The sequence below is a fragment of the Hylobates moloch genome, unplaced genomic scaffold, assembly GCF_009828535.3.
Source record: "Hylobates moloch isolate HMO894 unplaced genomic scaffold, HMol_V3 SCAFFOLD_1, whole genome shotgun sequence".
Taxonomy (NCBI): Eukaryota; Metazoa; Chordata; class Mammalia; order Primates; family Hylobatidae; genus Hylobates; species Hylobates moloch.
In genome coordinates, this window is record NW_026652276.1 from 26,979,612 (window position 1) to 27,005,692 (window position 26,081).

General features: G+C 36.5%; 1 protein-coding gene across 1 annotated transcript in view; it reads left to right on the top strand.

The window, feature by feature from the left end:
- The window catches only part of ABCA12 (ATP binding cassette subfamily A member 12), a 208,734-nt gene that overhangs the window by 148,879 nt on the left and 33,774 nt on the right, over window positions 1-26,081 (top strand). The window contains exons 24-39 of the mRNA XM_032754625.1: window positions 410-739; window positions 1,821-1,890; window positions 1,979-2,113; window positions 3,650-3,796; window positions 4,720-4,906; window positions 7,567-7,785; window positions 9,050-9,246; window positions 10,730-10,890; window positions 12,364-12,600; window positions 12,947-13,097; window positions 15,341-15,593; window positions 16,513-16,599; window positions 17,362-17,455; window positions 20,988-21,115; window positions 22,585-22,672; window positions 24,432-24,537. Coding sequence (XP_032610516.1) covers window positions 410-739; window positions 1,821-1,890; window positions 1,979-2,113; window positions 3,650-3,796; window positions 4,720-4,906; window positions 7,567-7,785; window positions 9,050-9,246; window positions 10,730-10,890; window positions 12,364-12,600; window positions 12,947-13,097; window positions 15,341-15,593; window positions 16,513-16,599; window positions 17,362-17,455; window positions 20,988-21,115; window positions 22,585-22,672; window positions 24,432-24,537 — 2,590 coding nt within the window. The remainder of the gene's footprint in view (window positions 1-409; window positions 740-1,820; window positions 1,891-1,978; window positions 2,114-3,649; window positions 3,797-4,719; window positions 4,907-7,566; window positions 7,786-9,049; window positions 9,247-10,729; window positions 10,891-12,363; window positions 12,601-12,946; window positions 13,098-15,340; window positions 15,594-16,512; window positions 16,600-17,361; window positions 17,456-20,987; window positions 21,116-22,584; window positions 22,673-24,431; window positions 24,538-26,081) is intronic.

Genomic DNA, 26,081 nt, shown 5'->3' on the forward strand with positions numbered 1-26,081 from the left:
GTTAAGCTATGGCGTTTTTGCCAGTTTGAAATGCTCATGCCTGCACAAATGTCAAAATCATGTAAAATTCTACAGGGGATACCATAAATTTGATAATCTATTCTAAATTAGTTTAATCTAGAGATGTCAGCTGGATAACAATTACAAAGTGGAACTGTAATTAAACCCTCACCATCCAAATTGTTTATTATATTGTGCCATTCTGTGAACAAATAATCTAAGATGTTCTGGTGTATATAGGCATATTTCACATAGCAAGCATGGATAAATTCTTGATTTATGTAAATTATTAAAATGCCTAGTTCCATATATACAGAGACTATCATGACATTTTGACATAATACAGGGAATAATTTTTATTTGGAAGAATATCAGCATAACAAGCGCCTGACCTTTTTTCTTCTTACAGTACATGAAGATGATGGGTGTGAACTCCTGCAGCCATTTTTTTGCCTGGCTTATAGAGAGTGTTGGATTTTTACTGGTTACCATCGTGATCCTCATCATTATACTCAAGTTTGGCAATATTCTTCCTAAAACAAATGGGTTCATTCTGTTCCTGTATTTTTCGGACTACAGCTTCTCGGTTATTGCCATGAGCTATCTTATCAGTGTCTTCTTCAACAACACCAACATTGCAGCTCTGATCGGAAGCCTCATCTACATCATTGCCTTCTTTCCATTTATTGTTCTGGTTACAGTGGAGAATGAGTTGAGCTATGTATTGAAAGTGTTCATGGTAAGTCAACCATTGGAATGGCAGAGGGGGAAATTACCCATTTTTGTTTGTTTGTTTATTTTTGGATTCTCAAACTGAAAGTTCACTTATCTAAATTTGAAATTCAGTGAAAGCAAAGTAAGCTTAATGTCCTAATGATAGCTTTTCCTACATCATTGTATACCATACAAGACAATGAAAAGCTTACAAAACCATGATATGTGATACTGTTAAGAAATAGTTCCTAAAGAAAGAACAGTTAAAATGTCATACATCATGTTTTAGAGGTCTTCAAGAATTCTGACTTCTCTCTGGATCAATTCCTGAAACATCTTGGAGCCTCTAGTATTGGAATTGTTCTCATATGTGAACAATTTTCATGGTTCTCATGACATATAATGTAGGTTAAAGGTGTAAAGACAAATGCACCGACAGCATATAATCAACCTTAAATTCTCTCCTGCCTTGTCAATTCAGAAACACTAAATTAATTTAAGAATTTTAATTAAAGCATTAAGATTACTGATGGAAATTTAGAAAGCAGAAGCAAATTTCATCATATTAAAACTTTGCTATTTATGGAAATAAAAAGTAATGAATAATTTTATCTAGCATTGACAACTTTGGGTTTAAACAATATTTAAACTTCTAATTTGTTGCAATTATCAGTATTCAATCAACTGATATTTTAGTATATTTTTATTCATAGTACTTCTATTACCTGAAATAAATGTATGGAGTGAAAATGCCTTCTGGCCCTTAATGTTTTTGATAAATTTTAGTCTTAATACTGAATTACTCCGTAATTACCTATTTTATTACTTGCTGAGCAACATTTAATGAGTTCAAATGTATATTTTGAATTTTTAACGAATGGTTTTCAAGTTGTAATTTTCCTGTTTTTGTTTTCTGCTATTCTCTCTGCTCTTCCTTCACAGTTGTAGCATGGTTGGTAAAGGACTGCTGTATTTTTAAATATGCTTAGAGAATGAGCATCAATTTTATCTATACAAATGTCCAAAGTTTTAAGTATTTTAGGATACCTGTGGGTGAAATACGTGAAATCTACAAGAACTATCATTGCCGTTTCCTTTCTTCACAGAGCCTGCTGTCCCCAACAGCATTCAGCTATGCAAGCCAATACATTGCACGATATGAAGAACAGGGCATTGGTAGGACCCCTTTCTTTAAAACTGGATTTTATCTTTCACAACTGTGCTGTGTGTCACAGAAGAATAAACACTTGTGTTCACTTTTTAGGTCTTCAGTGGGAAAATATGTACAGCTCCCCAGTTCAGGATGACACCACCTCATTTGGCTGGCTGTGCTGTCTAATCCTAGCTGACTCTTTCATTTATTTCCTTATTGCTTGGTATGTCAGGAATGTCTTCCCAGGTATGAATGTGCTTCCTACAGATACATGCTTTTTAAGGTTGACTTCAATATAAATCAACTAATAATATGTTCTAATATTTTATTTGCAAAAAATTTTTAAATTAAAAAAATAATATATATATATATATATAGAGAGAGAGAGAGAGAGAGAGATGGAGTCTTCCTCTGTTGCCCAGGCTGGAGTGCAGTGGTGTGATCTCGGCTCACTGCAACCTCCACCTCCCAGGTTCAAGCAGTTCTCCTGCCTCAGTCTCCCAAGTAGCTGGGATTACAGGCACGTGCCACCACGCCCGGCTAATTTTTGTATTTTTAATAGAGCCGGGGTTTCACCATGTTAGCCAGGCTGCTCTCAAGCTTCTGATCTCAAGGGATCTGCCCACCTTGGCCTCCCAAAGTGCCGGGATTACAGGCATGAGCCACCATGCCCGGCCTTTAACTTTTTTTTAATTAAAAAAAAAATCTTAGTTGCCATATATAATCTCCAAAAAGAAGTACTCAAATCCCAAAGCTAACAAAAAATTTTCAGGATGAGATAATATACTGCTAAATTTCCTCTCGGATATTCCTTTAAAAGATGGAGTGAATTAAGAAGCTTAGAATAGTGTCAAATCAATCCAGTCTCTCTAAATAGGAGTGTGAGATATAATAAGGGAATAACCAAATCTCCTAATTTTAAGGAGAATTTACCAGATTCTAAAGGAAGAAAACAAGTTGGGTTCCCCCTTCTAGGTCTCAAGCAGTCATGCTTTCTAACATGCTTAGTTTTCCATTTAGCCCTACTTATATTTATGCATTTTTTGATGGTATAAATGAATAAAAGAATATGATTTCATTTATATAAGATCTTTGTGAAAGACAGATAGAGACAGAAGGCAGATCAATGATTGCCTGGGATGTGGGGTGGGAGCAAGGATTATCTGCAAATGGGCATGAGACAAATTTTTTGAGTTATAGAGATGTTCTAATACTGAACTGCACAACTTTATACATTAGCTAAAACTTATCTACCTGTACACTTACAATAGTAAGACAAGTAGGCCAACAGCATGCATTGTTATGAGAGAAATGATATGAAATTATATGACTAATAGTTTTAATTATATTTTTCTAAATGGCAAAATTATCCTTTGGTCATGGATGAATATGTCTACACATGTCTGTTTGGATCCTTATGGGGATTAAATTGTGGCTTTTTTTGGGCTGAAAACCCAGAATCTGGATCTGAACTAGTCTTATCACTGTAAAATCACAACTTGTAGACATTTATTTCATAGATAAATAGTGGCTTTTTCCATTACAATAAGTGTACAGTTAGATAAGTTTTAGTAAATGTAAATAAAGCTGCTTAAAAACTAACAAGGAAAAAAGGCATCGTTTTTTGCTTTACTTTGGAAACTGAGACCACCTTTTAGTTTTATATAGTGTCAAAAAATAAAACTACTTCCTAAACCATACATAGGATCTACTGTTTCGTTTCTGATGCTTAATGTTAACAGTCAACTAAAACTCACTGTTCCTGATACATTTTTATTCCAGGGACATACGGTATGGCAGCTCCCTGGTATTTTCCAATTCTTCCTTCCTATTGGAAGGAGCGATTTGGGTGTGCAGAGGTGAAGCCTGAGAAGAGCAATGGCCTCATGTTTACTAACATCATGATGCAGAACACCAACCCATCTGCCAGTAAGACAAGTCGGTCAACAGCGTGCCTGGTTATGAGAGAAATGATATGAAATTACATGACTAGTAGTTTCAATTATTTTTTTCGAAATGGCAAAATTATCATCCTTTTAGTCATGGATGAAAATGTCTACACATGCGTCTTTGGACTCTTATGGGGATTAAATTGTGGCTTTTTCTGGGCCCATTAGCTCAGTTGGTTAGCATATGGTGCTAATTAGGCCAAGATTGCAGATCCCTTTGTGGTCCAGTTAGACTCACACAGAGAAAAATTTTGTTCCTTGGCCACAATCTGCACCCCTAACTCCAGCCATCTGTCACTAGTCATAAGGGGTAACCAAGTAACAAGTTTGAGTAATTTAGCACAACCCGTCACAAATACTGGAAAAATAGTTCAAAGCTTGTGTCTTCCTAATACTAGGTAAGTTGTGTCATCTTTATAAAGTGAGTACGGGCCACATAAGTGGTCTTTTAGTGATGTCTGAAGGAGGTGTAGATAGTTATTAATGAATTGGATTCTATAAACCGCAGATCTGAACTAGTCTTATCACTCTAAAATCACAACTTTGGAGGCATTTATTCTGTAATTTGGTATCACCCTGCCCAACCAGAGGACCAAGCCTTAGACATATCTTTTGACTATTTGATATCTGTTGAATAAAGGAGAATTTATAATTATAATACTATATTCTGGGACTGCTTTTTCCAACAAAGAAGGGTGAAATAAACCTTGGTTCTCCACTCTTATTCATTCTGTAACCAAGTGAGGCAGCTGAAGACTATAATAAATCATTTGTTTCTGGATTTTTTATTTTACTTAGAGGGTTATATTTTTATAGTCTTCAATTTTTAATAAAGATAAAGTCTAACTCTAGCTGCATTACCTTACTTGTGAGTTTACAACTCTTCTCTTGATTTCTCTCCAGGTCTTGAATACGTGTTTTCCTCCAACATCGAGCCTGAACCTAAAGATCTCACAGTCGGGGTTGCCCTGCATGGGGTCACAAAGATCTATGGCTCAAAAGTTGCTGTTGATAACCTCAATCTGAACTTTTATGAAGGGCATATTACTTCATTGCTGGGGCCCAATGGAGCTGGGAAAACTACTACCATGTATGTTAACTTTTTGACACTTATTGCCATGGAAGCATATTACAAAAAATACAGGTGTAAAAAAATAAACTAACCTATGTTTATAAAACATAAAGTTATTACATTTCCCAGATGGAGGAAGATGGTTCAACTTGTATGCTATAGAATGGAGTCAAAATCAAAGGTTGTAATACTTTTTAAAATTTTTAATTCAGTGCCAATTTTGTAAAATAGGGAGTTTCTAATAAAAATAAATATTCTTGGCACCTCTTAGATAATAGGAAATTCTACAACACTGAGTTCATATTCTTAGGTAGTGACTATTGGTTGGGGCTCATTAGTAACTGAACTCTTAAAGGGAGTATCTGTTTTCTGGCTCATCCCTGGTCTCTACCAAGCTGCACTGCTTCATACACCCACCCTGTTTCATTTATTTGCATTTCTAACCTGGTGTATATATAAGTATGAAATTGCGCATCCTGATATAAACACACTTAGCCTCAGCTGCTCCTTCACAGGAAACCTTTGCCTTGACTCATAAAGAAACAAAGGAACCACCAGCTATCAGACAGAAATCAAAAAGGCCAGGAGCAGAACATAAGCTGTTCTTTCTCACTCCTCACCTATGTAGCATTTTCCTGTGTCAGAATGGAGAAGAGATTCAACTGTTTTTAAAGTGACATTCTTTTGAGTTATTTTTAAGTGATTTGCCTCCAATGCTCCACATTCACTTAGTTGCTGAGTCAGCTCTAAGGTGCTGTTGGTGCTCTAGCCCTTGTTTGAGAAAAAGGATCAGTTGCTGCATATCTTAGTATCATCACGAATCAGCTCAGTGACTGCAGAAACACTGGAATTAATTTTCTTTTTTGTAAATAAAAGGGGACAAACGAGGTCATGAAATGAGTGAGCATATAGCCTCTGCTATTTGCATGGCCTGTTTAAAGTCAGAGTTGGCTTTCTAGGAGAATACAATGCCAAAAAGGCCAGACTTTTTTTTTTAACTTTTATTTTAAGTTCAGGGTCACAAGTGCAGGTTTGTTACACAGGTAAATTTATCACGAGGGTTTGTTTTACAGATTACTTCATCACTCAGGTATTAAGCCTAGTACCCATTATTTATTTTTCCTGATCTTCTCCTTCCTCCCACCCTCCACCCTCTGAAAGCCCCACTGTGTGGTGTTACCTTCTATGTGTCCGTGTATTCTCATCATTTAGTTCCCACTTATAAGTGAGAACATATTTGTATTTGGTTTTCTGTTCCTGTGTTAATTTGCTAAAGATAATGGCCTCCAGCTCTATTCATGTTTCTAATAGGCAATAAGAGGCTAATGAAGAAAAGGAACAGAGAAGGCTCTTGAAGAGGCTATAATTTTAGCTGAGAATGCCCCCATTTTATTGTTCTAAATAGAAACCTTTAATATAAAGTGTGTTATTTGTATTTCAATGTTCATATGGGAAAACTGCATATTCCTTTGTTCATAATTTAATCCAGAAGACTGCATTGCAAGGCACTGATTACGTTACTGAGACAAAGTGCTTAGAAAACAGGACCTTTCCTTGACCTCGTGGAGCTTACATTATAGTGGAGGAGACAGGTATTAAATAATTGCCCAGTTTACTAACTATCTGAAAGATGATGGGGAATTATCCAGGTGAGAATATTCTAATCACAGTGTAGAGAAAAGGACTGGAGATGACCAAAGAGCATATGGGAAGTAGAGTTAGGAGCTTAGAGTGATGGGTTAGGCAGGTGGTGATGGTGATGCTCCCATGAGGATAGCTGTGAAAACGGTGGTGAGATGGGCATGTAGTTAGGAGATTAAGATAAGAGGAGAGTGCAAAAATGACTTATGGATTCCAGTCTTGTGCAACCAGTATATGAATTTATCACATGGTGAAAGAGGCAAGATCAATGAGGGTGTGGCTTTTAGGGTAAAGATCATGAGCTCCGTTTTAAACATATTGAGTTGAAGGACCCTGTAAGAAATCTCACAGAGAAGTGGTATTGTCTGATAGATATACAGAGCAATCCTGGAGCTGAATAATGAGGTCTGGGCTACAGATGTAAATTTGAGACATGCCAACCTGTAGATGCTCAGGGATGTCAGGAAAGTGCATGGGTTTGCTCAAGGAGTGAGAATGTACTTGGAATTTAAAAGCCCAATCATGGCTGGGGGCAGTGGCTCATGCCTGTAATCCCAGCACTTTGGGAGGCCGAGGTGGACAGATCACGAGGTCAGGAGATCGAGACCATCCTGGCTAACACAGTGAAACCCCATCTCTACTAAAAATACAAAAATTAGCCAGGTGTGGTGGCACATGCCTGTAGTCCCAGCTACTCGGGAGGCTGAGGCAGGAGAATGGTGTGAACCTAGCAGGCAGAGGTTGCAGTGAGGTGAGATCACACCACTGCACTCCAGCCTGGGCGACAGAGTGAGACTCCTTCTCAAAAAAAAAAGCCCGGTCGTTTTTGGCATCATCATGTAGCATTTATGTAATACTCTGAATTATTCAAAACTTAAAATATTTCTTATTCCCATTAAATACCATTTTATTTCATAGTTTGCCCTTGCCTGAGAAGATACACTGTATTTTTTCCTTCTAACAACTGAGATTAGTTAGTCCTAATGTCTAGCTTCAATGCTTGGCTTATACCTAATTTCTCATTTCTTCATTTCCAGTTCCATGTTAACTGGGCTGTTTGGGGCCTCAGCAGGCACCATTTTTGTATATGGAAAAGATATCAAAACAGACTTACACACGGTACGGAAGAACATGGGAGTCTGTATGCAGCACGACGTCTTGTTCAGTTACCTCACTACTAAGGAGCACCTTCTCCTATATGGTTCCATCAAAGTTCCTCACTGGACTAAAAAGCAGCTCCACGAGGAAGTAAAAAGGCAAGTTAAGACAAGAATGAGAACCTAAGTTGCTAACTCCTCTCAAAGACCCATAGCTTGGTTGGTAAAGTTCTGGTAATGATGCCAATAGGAAATATTTTCTCACGAAATAATTACTTTTTAGTTTTTCTACTTCTTTAATATTGCAAACATTGAAGGTCATTATCCTTACTGGCCAGTTATTACAGTGAAATTGTTTAACTGTCTTCATCTCTGGCTCCCATATTGCCCTGAATCCTTTGCTTCTAATCTCCATGGCTACTACACTGGTCCAAGCCTCCTAAGTGGATTCTTGGATTTCACTCATCTCTTGTGAAATCTGCTCTTCAAAGAGCAGCCAGGGTGATCTTTTTCAACTGCAAATCAGACTATGTCACTCCTGGATTTAAATCGTCCAGTGGCTTCCTTCCATGCTCAGTATAATATTCAATAACATCCTTATCAAGACTTATGAGGTCCTAAGTGATTTGCCTCCATTCTCACTTCTGATTTCATGTCCTTCCACTCACCTCCACATTCACTCTGCTCAAGGCACACTGGCCTAGCTACACACGTGACTGTCCTAGGCCTGCTCCAGCCTCAGGGCTTTTTACTTTCTCTTCCCTCTACTTACAGCACCCCACCCCACCCAGATGGCCATTTGACTTACTCTTGGTCAAATGACCACTTTCCTGGTCTCTGCCGAAATGTCACCTTTTCTGAGATGACTGCCATACATAAAATTGATGCCTAAAATAGCATGTCCCAGCCACTCCTTATCTTATATTCTCTGCTTTATTTTTTTTAATTGCACTTATCACCACCAAAACTTACTTGAGAATATATTTATTGACTGGATTTCCCTATATCCCTCCCAATACACACACTTACTAGAACATAATCTCCTTATGAATAGAAATTTTATGTGTTCACTGCTTTTCCCAAGTACATAAAACACAGCCTGGCACAAAATAGGCAAGAACTCTCTAGATATTTGTCAAAGGAATGAATTATATATTCCTTTGTGGTTTTTTCTGAGTATTAATTTTGTACTTTGTAAAGTACATTAATTTTGTACTTTGTATAAAAAATTAATTTTTTTCTGGGTATTAATTTTGTATCCAGGTGATAAATAAAAGTATATTATGAAACCTCAAGAGTTTATTTTACCTTACTGAGCACATAATAGTTACTTAGTGAATACATATCAATTAGGGTTATTGTATGTTTCCAGTACTCGAATAGTATATCTGTAAAAAATAACCATCATACATTATTTTTGAAGGACTTTAAAAGATACTGGATTATATAGCCATCGTCATAAGAGAGTTGGAACGTTGTCAGGAGGAATGAAGAGGAAGTTATCTATATCCATAGCTCTCATTGGTGGATCAAGGGTAGTAATTTTGGATGAACCATCTACTGGAGTTGACCCATGTTCTCGCCGAAGTATATGGGATGTTATATCCAAGAACAAAACTGGTATGAGTAGTTTCTCAGAACTTCTCCACCCAACAGTCATACTTCTGCCCTCTGGCATATACAAAAGCAAAATGAGGCTGGGTGCAGTGGCTCACGCCTATAATCCCAGCACTTTGGGAGGCCAAGACAGGAGGATTGCTTGAGCCCAGGAATTTGAGACCAGCCTGGGTAACATAGGGAGACCCTGTCTCTAAAAATAATAATAATAATAATAATAATAATGATAATAATAATAATAAAAACAGCTGGCTGTGGTGGCTGGCATGTGTAGTCCTAGCTAGTCAGGAGGCTGAGGCTGGAGAAGAATCACTTGAACCCAAGAGGTCAAGGGTGCAGTAAGCTATGATCAAGTCACTGCACTTAGCCTGGATGACAGAGTGAGACACTCTTAAAAAAAAACAACAACAAAAAAACAAGTTGACGACTTTTCTGTTTATGATATCTTTTTTTAACATTTTTTAATTTATTTGTATAGATACATAATGCTTGTACATATTTATCGGGTATGATATCTTTTAAAAGTCTAAGATTGGCTCTTTCCTTTCCGAAGATTTTGAAGATTTTTCTCCCAGATAACTTTCTGGGTCAATTGGTTAATATCTGTGTACTGCCCGCTGTGAGTTGAGCACTTAACTGGCCTTTTTGAGAGCATGCAAATCCAACAGAAGTTTCAAAGTTTAATGCTTAGAGGAGCTAAGAATCTAATTAGAGATACCAAACATACACAAATGAAAATAAACTGAAAACAGACTAAGTAAGTGCTGACAGGATGTGAAGCAACAGAGTAATCAGAGTGGAGTGGAATAATCAGAGAGGAATATTCAAAAAGTCTTAAATTATTGCTTTTTCATAATGAAGAAAGGGGAAAAGAGAGAGAGAAACAATGCAAAATGAACCCATGGGAGCAAAATTCTAATAGACTGTGAAGAATTGCCAATGTCCACATGACAAACGGTGAACATCTAATTTATATGAAAAAAATGCGTCCAAATATTTAAGAACACCCTTCTGAATTTTTCTCTTTTTTTTTTTTTTTTTTTCGAGATGGACTCTCGTCTGTCACCCAGGCTGGAGTGCAGTGGCATAAATCTTGGCTCAATACAACCCCCACCTCCTGGGTTCAAGAGATTCTCCTGTCTCAGCCTCCCAAGCTGGGATTATAGGCATCCGCCACCACACCCAGCTAATTGTAGATGGGGTTTTCACCATGTTGGCCAGGCTGGTTTCGAACTCCTGAGCTCAAGTGATCTGCCCGCCTCAACCTCCTAAAGTGCTGGGATTACAGGCGTCAACCAGTGAGCCTGGCCCTGAATTTTTCTTGCATCATTTTGGAAGCTCTTTGAGGTCAGTCAGTTTTTCAGTTAGCTCATAAAATGTGACTCTTCTCCTCAGATGTCACAGGATTTACTCTGGCCAACTCTGTGTGTCTTAGGAACTGTACTTTCATGTTTCATTCTCTGTTGTTCTTGTCTGTATTTTCAAGCCAGAACAATCATTCTGTCGACGCACCACTTGGACGAGGCTGAAGTGCTGAGTGACCGCATTGCCTTCCTGGAGCAGGGTGGGCTTAGGTGCTGTGGGTCCCCATTTTACCTCAAGGAAGCCTTTGGCGATGGGTATCACCTCACACTCACCAAAAAGAAGGTAGGAATGGGAGAAAATATACCGCATTATGGTGCCATAAATTTAAATTTTATATGAAATAGAAGCAGAGTCTCTCCAACTTTATTCATTACTAAAATTCATTAGTATACTAGCTTAGTGCTTCTCAAATTTGAGTGAGCATCAAAATCTTGGAGGTCTTGGCTAAAACCCAGAGTTCTGGTCCCACCCCACCCCACTCTTCTGAACCCAAGAGAGTGTCTGATCCCGTAGGTCTGGGATGGGAGTGCAGAATGTACTATATTTTTATCAAGTTCCCAGGTGACGCTGATGTTGCTGGTCTGGGGACTGCACATTCAGAACCAATGTGCTAGGTAAAAAATGATTGACATCTTAAGGTTACTGATGGAGAATCAGCCTTTAAGTTCTCCTAACATTTCAGCCTAGAAAGCCAAAAATTCAATTTTCTGCTTTATCAAAAGCAAATAAAACGAATATGAAGTCATGGGTTCACTTTCTGATTAGTACTCCTCAAGTGGCAGTGCAGGGACTGTAACTTACACAGGTCAACGGTGCCTTTACATCTTTTGGAGAACAAAAATGCTCGCTAAAGATCCCTGCACCACCTAACAGAATATATGATTTAAAAATACTGTGCAAGATGTATATGCTATTAGGAAGTTTTCAACTACCTCCATTTATTTTATATCTAATCCTCCTGTGACTTACAAAATATAAGAAAATGTTATGCTATTAATAGTTGTACTCTTAATTATTATACTCATTAATTCAGAAATTTATGTATTAGGTGCATTATGCCTTATGATATCCAAGCACTGTCCCAGGCACTGGTGACACAGCAGTGAACTGATAATATGAAAATCTCTGGCCTCTTAGAGTTTATATTCTGATGGAGTGTGAGGAATTCAGATGATACAATCAATAAGTAACTTATTTCATATATTAGCAATTAGTAAATCACTTATTTCTATTAGTAAATATTTATTTTTTATATTTATTAATAAATAATATTTTAGTAAATATTTATTTCTATGCTGTGGATAGAAATAAAGCAGGGAATGCTGAGTGGGGCAATATTTAAGTAGGGTAATATGAAAAGAGGTTCTTTGATAAAGTGACAGTTGAGCTGAGAGTTGGAGGTGGTGAGAGAATGGGACATATCGCTATCTGGAGGCATAGGACCACCAGCTGCAAGGACCCTGAGGAGGGGATGTGCCTGAACCCAAAGCCCTCTAGCAACAGAAAAGAGACTGTTGTTGCTAGAGTAGAGCAAATGAGAGGGACGGGGTTAGAGAAGGGACAGGGTGACGTGGGAGAATGAGGCCAGTAGAATAGGGACCCAAGTGACAAAGGGGTCTCTAGAGCAGTGATGTATGATCTGACTCAGGTGTGGAGTGACCTAAAAGAGCTCATCACCTCACCCTCTGATTAGGGCCCTGAGGCACTATAGTGTAAAGAGAGGAGAGTGTTTTAATGCCTACTTTTCTCTCTTAGAGTCCAAATTTAAATGCAAATGCAGTATGTGACACCATGGCCGTGACAGCAATGATCCGATCACATCTCCCTGAAGCCTACCTCAAGGAGGATATTGGGGGAGAGCTTGTTTATGTGCTTCCTCCATTCAGCACCAAAGTCTCAGGGGCCTACCTGTCACTCCTACGGGCACTCGACAATGGCATGGGTGACCTCAACATCGGGTGCTACGGCATTTCAGATACCACTGTGGAGGAGGTATACCTCAATATTTCTTTCTTTTCTTCAAGCTGATATAACTTGGTGTTCCCTTTGAATAAATATGTGCCATTTTTTCTAAAAAAAAAAAATTTTTAAATAAATATTTCACAAAATTAGAAAAGCTTAACATTTTTTCAATACTATTCTTACAAAAGACTGAGAATAAAATGTTGCCCCAGCTAGAGAGCACATATCTTTTACATACAGAAATATTCACTTGAAGTCAGATGGGAAAAATTTGTCTCAGTAAATGTGATAAAAGTTCAAAATCAAAGGTAAGCTTAGAAATGAGAAAAGACATGCACTTTTCATGTTAATGAAGTGATCTGGCTTCTCTTTCTAGGTCTTTCTGAACTTGACCAAAGAGTCACAAAAAAATAGTTCTATGAGTCTTGAGCACTTAACGCAAAAGAAAATTGGGAATTCCAGTGCCAATGGCATCTCAACTCCTGACGATTTATCTGTGAGCAGCAGCAATTTCACAGACAGAGATGGTACGAATCTAATGTGGATATTTTGTTTAATTCCAATAGATGACATAAATGAGAAGAATCACAGACAGACTTTGATTTATAAAAATTCAACTCTACAGTTTCATTCTAAATTCAAAAAACACTAAGGAAATTTAAGCCTCCTTTTTTAAGATATAAAATATTCATTAAGCCAAATTGAATTCTCTATTTCAAAAGCACTTTGAAGAATGGGAAAGAACTCCCTTGATAGCATAGTGATGAGTATTCCACCTACCCACCAGAAACTGTTTTCAACAAGTAACTTCTACAATTTCAATTCATGCTCAGCAAGTTAAAATTCTTCTTGTAATTGGGGCTAACAATGGACAAGATTACCATGTAAGGTAGTTCACTCCTTGTTATTAGACATGTTGAATTAAAAAAAAAAAAAAAGGAGTTGCCACTCTTTATGGTATCCTCAATGGAAAACATGTGTAACCTACCTGACTCTGAGTCTTTCAGGTGCTGAGAAACTGCTTTTGGGGAGAGCTTGAGTTAGTTAATTTGGACTTGATTGGCTTGGAGTCTGTAATGGTAGATTTCCTCCCCCAATCCTTAACATAGGATATGCTTAAAAAATCATGTTGCTTGACACAACTTTGTGGGATTGGGCTCTTTTGAAAATAACTTTTATTGTCTCTTCTCTTTCTGATAGTTAATTTATACCTCTGGAAACACCATTTACTTAAGGAAGCATAGAGTAAAATGATATATAAATCATGGAGTAGTCATTTCAACAGTTTTTGCTTACAGAAAAAAATCTCTAGGAACAGAACTTTTAATTAAACATTTGCCTGGCTCTCAAAGTCAGGAAAGATAATTTCTGATGTTTGTATAATTCTGGAACTGGAGGCTAATTTGTCCTCTGTCATATTTCTCATTTCTTTTCTTTTGGGGAATATAATTGTTGCCTCCGTGGCATTGAGGACTTTGATTAGAAAGTGGTCATCTGCTGCAGGAAGCAAAGGCTAAGTATGTGCCTCTGCATGTGTCTTATAATTTGAAACTATTCTTCAGTCCAAATGTTCCCTTCATTGACATTATCTTTTAGAAAGCACATTTATTTCATTTGATACACCTGTAAGTCATCCACATGTAATTTCTCAAGAAACAGAAAAGCATACTAATTAACTGAAAATATTCAGCTCCTTCTACAATTCCCTTTTGCAGAGATATGAGTTTGCATTTAAACTTGTCCACTCTGTTTAATTGGAATTCATTTTAAATTAAGCAGCTTTGTATTTTTTTCTTATCAGCTAAATGAAGATCATGATTTTTGTGCTGCATAATTTCTGATGGAAAACTTAAAATATACGCAGAGTTGATGAATACCATCATCTTATCACCTATGAAGGCGTGCGTGGTGGCAGGCTTTCGGAGAGAATGCTGTATTTGAACCTGTTTTTAGAGGGAGCTGCTGAAATTATTAGCCATAGAGCTCTATTGAGGAAGCAATGGTTTATGGCCTCTATAGCTGCTCCGCCATGGAATTTTTCTCAGCACTAGAAAAGCATTTCAAAGTATGGGGACGGTAGATATTTTTTCTAATGAGTTCTTTTTTTTAATAACTCTAGTGGTAAAAATGGAGTTTTGAAAGGCCATATAATCATTCCAAATTTCTAAAGAGAATGTAATAAATATGTGGTTGAACCAGAATTGTACTCTGGAAGAGAGGATTTCCCTTTTCCTACTCTTAGTGTGAAGTAATTGGACCTCATGTTAGAATCAAAGCCAATTAGACTTACAGTCACTAAGTTACTCACAATAGGAACAAATTGTTAGATTAGGTTGGTGTTTGAGTTTGTATTTGTCTCACATGAATTTAGTCTCTTCATAGAAACTATCTCTTGGGTATTAGTAATATACACTGAGTCTGCATTGAGACCTTAGGGTTTGAGGTCAATATTCATTTATGAAATTCTAGATATCTAACTTTGACATGTAAAATTACTATGCCTGTGACTAATAATATTTTGTGTATAGTGAATTAGAATTTTCAAATCACTTTACACACAGTTCTATATGAGATGGATATTACAGTTCTCAGTTTCCCCAATGGAAGGTGCAAGGCTAAGGCTGAGAAATAAAATTGCTGAACCTCAAATCCAAATCTTTAAAAGCTTTTCCCACCACACTGTATTATACCATTTATCTGCAGTTTCTGAAGTTACTTTATTGCTTATCAAGATTTCCCAGAACCATATCCAATCTCTTTTCTTAATCAGACAAAATCCTGACAAGAGGAGAGAGGCTGGATGGCTTTGGACTGTTGCTGAAGAAGATCATGGCTATACTCATCAAGAGGTTCCACCACACCCGCAGGAACTGGAAAGGTCTCATCGCTCAGGTTATCCTCCCCATCGTCTTTGTGACCACTGCCATGGGCCTTGGCACACTGAGAAATTCCAGCAACAGTTATCCAGAGATTCAGATCGCCCCCTCTCTTTATGGTACCTCTGAACAGACAGCCTTCTATGCGTAAGTTTCTTTCTGTTAACTAAAAGAATGTTTCCAAAATGCTTCCAGGAGTGTGGTTGTACCTGAATGAATGCCATGAGATGCTGGAGGATAAAGTACTTAGAAGCCACGGTACCTGATTCTGCTAAAGGAATGAACAGTTTGACTGATCGCAATATGTTACTTCTATTGCCAACAAATAGTTTTTTCAGAGTTTTTGCATTCATCTAAAACTAAAGTTATAGTAGATATTTATTTTTAATGACTAGACTTTAATTAAGAAAGCCAGGTTAGGTCTGGTTCCCAATCTGTTGTAATATACAGCAAATAACTTTCTATTGGTCTCACAAATATTAAATAGCAATGTCAGAATCCTGTGTAATATAATGTTACATATACAATAGGTGATCACTGATGCATGTGACAATTAGGTGAATAAGAAGGTAGCCAAAAAGAGACATGTGCATTTTCCTGTGATACCTTTCTTTTCCTGAGACTGTGTCTTTTTTTTTAGATTTCTTAGATTAAGAAAACAGTCCTAAGCTGAGTGCAGTGGCTCACGCCTCTAATCCTAGCACTTTGGGAGGCCAAGGCAGGCGGATTACTTGAGCTTCAGAGTTGGAGACCTGCCTGCCAATGTGGCAAAACCCTGTCTCTACTACAGATACAAAAATTAGCCAGGCCTGGTGGCGCTCACCTGCAATATCAGCAATTCGGGTGTCTGAGGTACAAGCATCGCTTGAACCCAGGAGGCTGAGGTTGCATTGAGCCGTGCGATTGCACCACTGCACTGCAGCCTGGGCAACACAGCAAGACTCTGTCTCAAAAAAGAAAAAGAAAACCGTTCTATACACAGCACATTTCATTTCTTCAAGCATGATTTTAATATGAGAGACTAGGAGAAAAATAATGAATTTGTTTCTGTCCTTTAATATTGCAGGAATTATCACCCAAGCACAGAGGCACTTGTCTCGGCAATGTGGAACTTCCCTGGAGTTGACAACATGTGTCTGAACACTAGTGATCTGTAAGTGGTTCTTGCTCTTCTATTTTTTGTTGTTTTCAACATTCTAGTTTGAGTGTGTGCATGTGTATGTGGGTGTGTGTGTCTGTTATTTGCCTGGAAGAAAGCTGTACCCTGATAGAAATCCCTGTTTAACAGATTTTGTCTATCTCTAATGAATTTTGTTCATTTCTTAGTTATCCTATGCTATACTAATAAATATTAGATGTCTTATGATTTGTACAACTCTCTTGGATACATATTTTCATTTAATAATCACAATCTTGTGGATTATTAATCCCATTTTACAGATAAAGAACTGAGGCTCACAGAGACTAAGATACTTATCTAGCTGAGACTCCAGTTCTCGTTTGCACTATAGTGTTGCTTATTCGAATGTCTAAGATAGTATTAATACATAACTCTTATAAATTTGACCCTGGTATATTATTATGCTAAAGTATCCTCTTCCTCTCAGAAGAGAGGATGAAAAGAGCAAAGAGAAAAAAGGACAGAAAAAGCCCTATCCTGACACAGTAAGACAATCCAATAAGCACTGGTCTCAGTACTATGTAATCAATAAACGCTTTCCCTTGTCCCCCATCACAAAATGCCAAATCATTTGGAAATGGTGGAGCAATGTACACTGAAGTTATGAAAAATCAGTAAATTGTATCTGTGACTATACACATGAACTTAATACCAAATACTTGTTTATATGCTCATATGTAAACATGAGAACACATATACATACACACCTCACAGTAATATCATTTTAACTTGCAGACAGTGTTTAAACAAAGACAGTCTGGAAAAATGGAACACCAGTGGAGAACCCATCACTAATTTTGGTGTTTGCTCCTGCTCAGAAAATGTCCAGGTAAGATGGAATTCAGTTTCAGTGAAATGGGAAAAATACGGGAATAAATATTGAAAGCTCGAAAGATCTCTCTAGGTTACCAAAGAATCAGTGTAAGTTCATTTTATGGAAGCTAGTAGCTCAGAAATATGGATCTGGGCAGCTCAAAAAATACTGACTTGGAACATCAGCTTACTGTTTTAAATCCATCTCAGGACCAGTTTCCAAAGGTAGGTAATCCTATGATGGTATTTGTGGAAACCAACCGAAAATGAATTTTTGGTCTCAATTTAGAACTAAGTAGAAGCTCTATGTTTCACATGAAAAAATGCGACCATAACTGTCATATTTGAAATATATCAAGACTGCCACTGTAGTGGTCAGCTGGCAAGTCAAAAACGTGTAAGTCTAGAACAGAACTCCATATGTCTCTAAGCAACACCTCCAGGCTTCAGGAAAAAAATAATTTCCTGAAAAAACAAAAAAATTATTCACCACTTACTCTGTCTGTATTCTATAGATGCAGACCTTAGTTTTCTAAGCCTATCAGTTCACCACAATTGTACGAGAACCAGATTCACTAGAAAAGTTCAAGACTGTTGAAGAAAAAAGGTCACTGTTAGTTTCTAATAGTTACTATATTGCCAACTACATTTCTTGCAGTATTTTCTTCAGAGTGACATATGGTTGTACACTGAAGTGTCTTGGTATAATAGTTTATAATGAAAATATCTTCAGTGAATGCAACCCACTTTGGTGTTCTTATGCAAAATAGTTACTAACAATAAGAGTTGGGATCCAACAAGAATCTTTTGGAATCCCTGCATATTTAAAAATTAGTCTTGGCCAGGTGTGATGGCTCAAGCCTGTAATCCCAGCACATTGGGAGGCTGAGGCTGGTGGATTGCTTGAGCTCAGGAGTTCAAGACCAGCCTGGGCAACATGGTGAAACCCCATCTCTACCAAAAATATAAAAAGTAAAATAAAATTTGCTGGGCATGGTGGCACGCGTCTGTGGTCCCAGCTACTCAGGAGGCTGAGGTGAGAGGATGGCTTGAGCCTTGGGAGTTCAAGGCTGTACCACTGCACTCCAGCCTGGGTGAAAAAAAAAATTTGTCTTAACCCAGTATTAAAAGTTTTAAAATCCTTTATCTAATTTAGCTAACTTCAGAAGTTCTTTATGTATTTCTTTAGTTAACAGTAAAAGTTACCTAATTTAATATTTAAAATTGAAATTTGTATAGTTTTTATTAATCTAAAAAATCTAGGCCAGGTGCAGTGGCTCATGCCTGTAATCCCAGTACTTTGGGAGGTGGGAGGATTGCTTGAGCCCAGGAGTTCGAGACCAGCTTGGGCAATATAGTGAGACCTCATCTCTACAAAAAATTTAAAAATTAGCTGGGTGTAGTGGTGTGCACCTGTAGTCCCAGCTATTTGGTGGGGCTGAAGTGGGACGATGGCTTGAGCCCATGAGGTCAAGGCTGCAGTGCTGCGATTGCACCATAGCACTCCAGCCTGGGTGACAGAGAGAGACCCTGTCTCAAAATAAATAAATTAAAAATCCAGCATTTTTTCCAACCAATTTTGTCATTTAATTAACATCCCTAAATCTATTTCCAACTATTTAATAACAATGAGGTCACTTTGCATAATTGATGCTCTGTATACCAGACATACAATATGGATAAAGTACTAAGTTTTTTGAGAGAGAAAAAAAATTATACTGCGTATACTCAAAAGATGAAGAGAGTAAAAAGGAAATCCACAGAGTAGAGAATGATATTCACAATATACAACAAAGGACTCATATCCAGAATAAATGTGTATATAAAGAACAGCAAATCAATGAGAAAAAGATAAATAACACAGCAGAAAAATTAGCAACAAACATGAGACACTGTACAAAGAGCATATCCAAATGGCCAATAAATATATAAAAAGGTAGTCCTCAGGGACATACAAATTTAAGGCACAAAGCAATACCACTCCACACTCACCAGAATGGCTAAAATGAAGAAGAGGAAAAATTCTAAGTGTTAACAAAAATATGCAGCAACCAGAACTCTCATATTCTGCTCTGGGAATTTAATTTTGTGCAAACAGTTTTTAAAACTACTTGGCAATATATCCTAATGGTAAAAATTTGCGTATCTGTGGGACCTGCAATTCCACTCTTACTATATACCCATCAGAAATGTGAATAATGCTCACTAACAGAATAGGTAGTGTCAAATATAATATATTTCCACAGTAGTATATAAACAAAATGAGAATGATTGATCTACCACTATACATAACATGTGGAAAATTCTCATAATAGTGAGTGAAAAGAGCCAGACACAAGAAAACACATTTATACTATTCTATTAATATAAAATATAAAAATAGGCAAAACTACTCTGTGTCTGTTACTTTGGGAGGATACTAATTTGAAGGGAGTGTGATGAGGGGGCTTCTGAGGTATTGGTCCTGTTCTGTATCTTGTCTTGGTTGTTGGTGACTGGTTACACAGGTGTGTCAGTTTGTCAGAATTCATCAGGCAGTACAGATAATACATGTGCATTTCTCTATGTATAGTATAATTTAAAAATTACACTGAGTACATAAGGGTATTCTCTTTTAATTATTTGTGAAAGCAGCGTCACTCTGGAATGCGATCTTCACGTTGATATAACTTGATAAAAGATGAAATCCAGAACTGTTTTTTTTTTTAGAGCAAGCTGGAACTTTATGTTCTTGAGATAGACAGGTGGCACTATAAAAAAGTGCTAGACTTTTCCCAAACTAAACTTTATTGCAATGAAGCGTGAGAAGCTACACTGAAAATTAAGTTGTCAGGAAGCGCAGAAAGTTACAAGCATAAATATAAATGGTTAAACTAAGCTCTAAACAAATATACTTGGTAATATAAGTACCCACAAGGGAAAGTGACCAGGGGCACACAGGAACTCTTCACTAGCTTTGTGACTTTTCTGTAAATATAAAATAATTCCAAATTAAAAGTTTATATATATAAAACTAATATATATCTATATATACACATATATACATATATAAGATTAACTAATATACATATAACTAAGCTCTGACTCTTAGGTTACATACCTAAAACTAATGTATCATAAACTTTTCATCCGCTGCTATCAATCCTTGAAAAGTGTTATATTTTCAATTTGTGGCAAACATTTTTTCCTTCCCTGAGAATTATTGAGGAAATTTTATCATCTTAATGTTTAACATTATTGTCCAAACATATTAAGCCTCAGCACAGTGAAGGAAATATCACACATTTGTTAACTTGTGTTCTTTCAGGCCTTTAAGTGAGTCCTAAACATAGGGATTTGTTCTACATGAATAATAACTATTTGTTCTAATTTCTTGGCGTAGGTGAGATGACTTCTTTTTCAAAGCTCTTTAGAGTCAAAGGACAGTCTTATCACACTCTACCAGTTGCAGTAATAGACAAATCATGAGACTGAAGCTCCTTGACATTGTCTATTTAACTTGCACAGCATTGTCCAGAAAAAAATTCATTTTTAACTTTGTTTTCCAGGAATGTCCTAAATTTAACTATTCCCCACCGCACAGAAGAACTTACTCATCTCAGGTAATTTATAACCTCACTGGGCAACGAGTGGAAAATTATCTTATAACAACTGCAAACGAGTTTGTCCAAAAAAGGTAAAATACTCTGTTCATAACATATTTAATTGCTTTCTAATTTTAATGGTAGCTGCTGTCTAAACTAGAGACAATAGATACAAATTTCTATTGTTTATATTTTACATGGTTAAATTCTCAGTTTTATTTAAACAGCCTTACATATTGAAATGTAAATAATGACTCTAAGATTTATTTGAGAAAATGGAAAACCATTGGTTATTTTAGGCCTCAAAAATGTACTGTTAAATTTGTACATATTTTTTTTTTCCTTGAAGCCAAAGGGAATTTATTCACTGGCTTATACCAACTTGGAGAGGTTTAAGGCATGACTTTTGATGACAATTGGCCTCAGTTCCATATGAATATCTCAAAACTTAAGAGTGTGATATCTGCATATGGACAAAATGTGTTGTTTATGTGTAGCAAGGAAATGGGCTTGTACTTAAGCCACCTAAGCATTTATCATGGACACAAAGTTGGTAGACCTTCAATGGCTACCATTTTCTTCTTTCCTCCATCTCTTCCCTGCTTTGTTTCTCAGTATACATCCATGATTAATATTCATTGTAAAAAATAATTAGAAACTACAGATAAGCAAAAAGAAGAAAAAGAATATTATTTCTCCACACAGATATAAGCACTATTGATATTTTGGTGTATCTCCTTTCAGAAATTTCTTTGTCACAGATATACATGTAAATATTTTTAACAAAATGGGTTTCTTATAAACCAACTGTCTTAAAATCTGCCTTTAAAACAAGTGAATGACATACTATGATGTTATTTGCATGTCAAAAATATATAGCTCTATAGCACTAACATTTAGGATGACAGTCACAAGATTATTCTAGTGTGACTGCACCATTATTTATTTAATCTGACCTTAATTTGGTAGGCAGTTAAATTAACCTATTCTTAAAATTACTACTTGGATTTTGAAAATCAACGTTTCGTTTTTATACCATGAATTGACAAGCAGTTGACATGAATTGACAAGACCCAACTTGCCCTCAAATATTCAGGGAGAAAAAATGTATAATATCTGGGGACAATAGAGGGGAAAATTTGTTATATAGAAGAAATTGAGCCATTTGAAGAAAGGTATGAACTGGTATTATATCACTTCCGTATTAATTACCTAAAAGGAATATTTGAATACTAAGATATTAAGATATTTGAGATGGTGGATGGGTCAGTTAAGATGGAGAAATTGATTACATTGTATGTCACTCATTTTCAGGATGACTACTAAACATATGCAATTGTTTAGAAGGACTTATTGCCTCTAGTTATAATGTACATTTGCGACTGAAATATGATAAAAAGAATTGATAAAAATGTAAAATATTTGTCAGGCAGTATTCATTTCATACTGTAAATGTGTTCCTAACAGAAAAAAAAAGTTGAGCTCCTCGTTAAGTATTTTAGATCTATTTAAGAAGATTTTCTCCACTAAAACGAAGATGTATTTTTATTACTCTCTGTAGATATGGAGGTTGGAGTTTTGGGCTGCCTTTGACAAAAGACCTTCGTTTTGATATAACAGGAGTCCCTGCCAATAGAACACTTGCCAAGGTAAGTTTTGATCTTTTTTTCTGGAATGTCATAAAAATGAGAAGGTGAAACTAATATGTTTAATCATTTTCATGAAGTGAAAACAAAATATGGGTACAATCCATTTGGGATGGTGCATAACTCAGAGCACAGTGGTTCCAATTCTGTGTATGTACCCCAGGGAAACATGTACACATTAGCATCAGGACACACGTACAAATGTGTATACATGGAAGTATTTCTCATAATAGCCAAAAACGCAACCCAAAATGCCCACATGCAGAATATAGAAATAAACTGTTTCATATTCATTCAATAAAACTTTCAGCAATGGAAATGCAAGAACTCAGCTCCATATAACAAGCAAGTTAAATCTCCCAAACATTATTAATAAAGAAAAGACAAAAAGGAATACATTGACTATGATTACATTTACTGTAAACTTTGAGAGTTTATAGGCAAAACTCAACCATTTGTTTAGGGGAAAGGGAGGGTATTGTGATTTGGAAGGACGTGGAGGGTCAGGGAAAAGGCGTTCTGGAGGCTGGCAATTCTTATTTCTCAACCTATGTGATAGTTTAAGGGATGTACTTCCTTCAGAATTTTTTTGGTAAAACTATACTTTATGACCTGCACTTTTCTTTATATATATGTCATAACTATTTAGAGATGAAAATGTGTATGTTTAGCCTTGCTTCTTAAAGAACCGGGAAACTTCACCAAATTTAATGGAGATAAATAATTCTGCTCACTTATTTTTCCTTTTAGATTATACCTAAAATGAGGTAGAGTCACGGGATCAGATGCATATTCTTACCTATGTGATCAATGGTAGTCACAGGGATTTAAAATTGTCTACACATATTTCTCATCTGGTAGTAAGAGACATACACAGTCTTTGGGAAGGTGGGGAAATTAATGTCCATTTCGTGACTACTATGTGCCAACCACTAGTATCATCTTTTATACAAACTACCTAATTTTCTGCTCACAGCATCCCTGTGTGATAAATATCACTGAGTCTGTTTTAGCTGATTTTTACAGTAAATCATATAGAAAGTAATTAGTGGTGCTGGGGATTTCACTGCCTTCCTTTTCTTCCTCTCTTCTCTCTCTCCACACACACAGTAAATATTCTTGCACAAACGTGAATTTCTAATATAAAATCATTTCTCTCCAAATCAACTTTGCCATTTTGAATTATTAATTGGGTTTCTTTAATTGAGGTTCACCAGTATATTAAATCTCTCTGTTTTTGACATAGAAGGTAAAATCACGCCCTGTTTTGTAGGTTATAATTAGGAATCAAAAATTAGTGGAGGAATGTCAAGGTTTTCAATCTTGTGCTAAGGACACAATGCTTGTATATGTATTTTATTTATTTCTCCAGCTTGGTCTATTCCGTTAGTTTTTATTACCATTATTGACAGCCAGGATACCTTAGTTCTAGTCTCAGAATCCCATGGATCTGCCACAGGGATGTAGATAATGATTTCTCCAGTTTCTTTCAAGCTTTGCCTAGAAGAGATCCTGAGTAACTAATAACTTAGTGCTATCCACAGAACAACTCTCTTCCCGATTTCTGCCTGTTTCTAAATTGGAAATGTATAGGCCTGTGGTCAATACTCTAGAGAACAGTGCATAATCTTCCAAGATAAAATAAATTATTGGAAAGCTGATGCTCTTATTTTAAATATAAATAACATAGCCTGTCAGATGTTAAGACAGCCTAATTTAGTTGAACACAATATTGATCTTGCCTTCTTTTGGAATTTAATAGGTGTGGTATGATCCAGAAGGCTATCACTCCCTTCCAGCTTACCTCAACAGCCTGAATAATTTCCTTCTGCGAGTTAACATGTCAAAATACGATGCTGCCCGACATGGTAAAGTTACTAACATAAAAGTGTCCTGTATTGCAACTTTTGTTACTCTGTGTATAAAAATGCACTTTACATCCTGTTTCTTCACAGTGGCAGGTATTTTATGGTATCTAAATCACAGGTCTTTAAAAAGAGTTTAGAAGTAGTAACTATCGCCAGATGGAACATTCTGGATAATCCTCTTCAGGCTAATTTAGTTTTCTCATTTATCAAATCAGGATAATAATGCTGACTTCACGTGCATGTCTGCTGTCAACCAAGTAGTTATAGCTCATAGAAAAATATTTTTAAACGATATGCTTGTCTATAGGCTAAACAATTTTTAAAAACAATTAATGTTTACAAATACTGTTCACAAATCTAAATATGACGACAAAACTTTTCTTTCTTTTTTGACATATGTTAGTGATTACATTTTTATTATTATTTTTCTTCAACTTTTATTTTAAGTTCAGGGGTACATGTGCCAGATGTGCAGGTTTGTTACATAGGTAAACATGTGCCATGGTGGTTTGCTGCACATATCAACGCATCACCTAGGTATTAAGCCCAGCATCCATTAGCTATTCTTCCTGATGCTCTCCCTCCTTCCATCCTCTGCACTCTGACAGGCCCCAGTGTGTGTTGTTCCCCACCATGTGTCCATGTATTCTAACCATTCAGCTCCCACTTACAAGTGAGAATGTGCAGTATTTGGTTTTCTGTTCCTACATTAGTTTGCTGAGGATAATGGCTTCCAGCTCTATCTATCTCCCTGCAAAGAACATGATCTCATTCCTTTTTATGGCTGCATAGTATTAGTATTCCATGGTGTATATGTGTCACATTTTATTTATCCAGTCTATCAGTGATGGATATTTAGGTTGATTCCATGTCTTTGCTATTGTGAATAGTACTGCAATGAACATACATGTGCATGTATCTTTATAACAAAATTATTTATATTCCTTTGGGTATATACGTAGTAATAAGACTGCTGGGTGAAATGGTATTTCTGCCTGTAGATCTTTGAGGAATCACCACACTGTCTTCCACAATGGTAGAACTAATTTACATTCTTACTAACAGTGTAAAAGTGCTCCTTTTCCTCTGCAACCTCGCCAGCATCTATTGCTTTTTGACTTTTTACTAATAGCCATTCTGACTATTTTGAGATGGTATCTCATTGTGGTTTTGATTTGTGTTTCTCTAATGATCAGTGATGTTGAGCTTTTTTTCATGTGTTTGTTGGCTGCATGTATGTCTTTTTAGAAGTGTCTGTTCATGCCCTTTGCCCACTTTTTAATGTTTTCTTCCTCCCTGCCGCCAGTAAATTTAAGTTCTTTAAAGACTCTGGATATTAGACCTTTGTCAGACAGATAGATGGCAAAATTTTTCTCCCATTCTGTAGGTTGTCTGTTCACTCTGATGAAAGTTTCCTTTTCTGTGCAGAAGCTCTTTAGTTTAATTAGATCCCATTTGTCAATTTTTGCTTTTGTTGCAATTGCTTTGTTTTTGGCATTTTCATCATGAAATTTTTGCCTGTGCCTATGTCCCAAATGGTATTG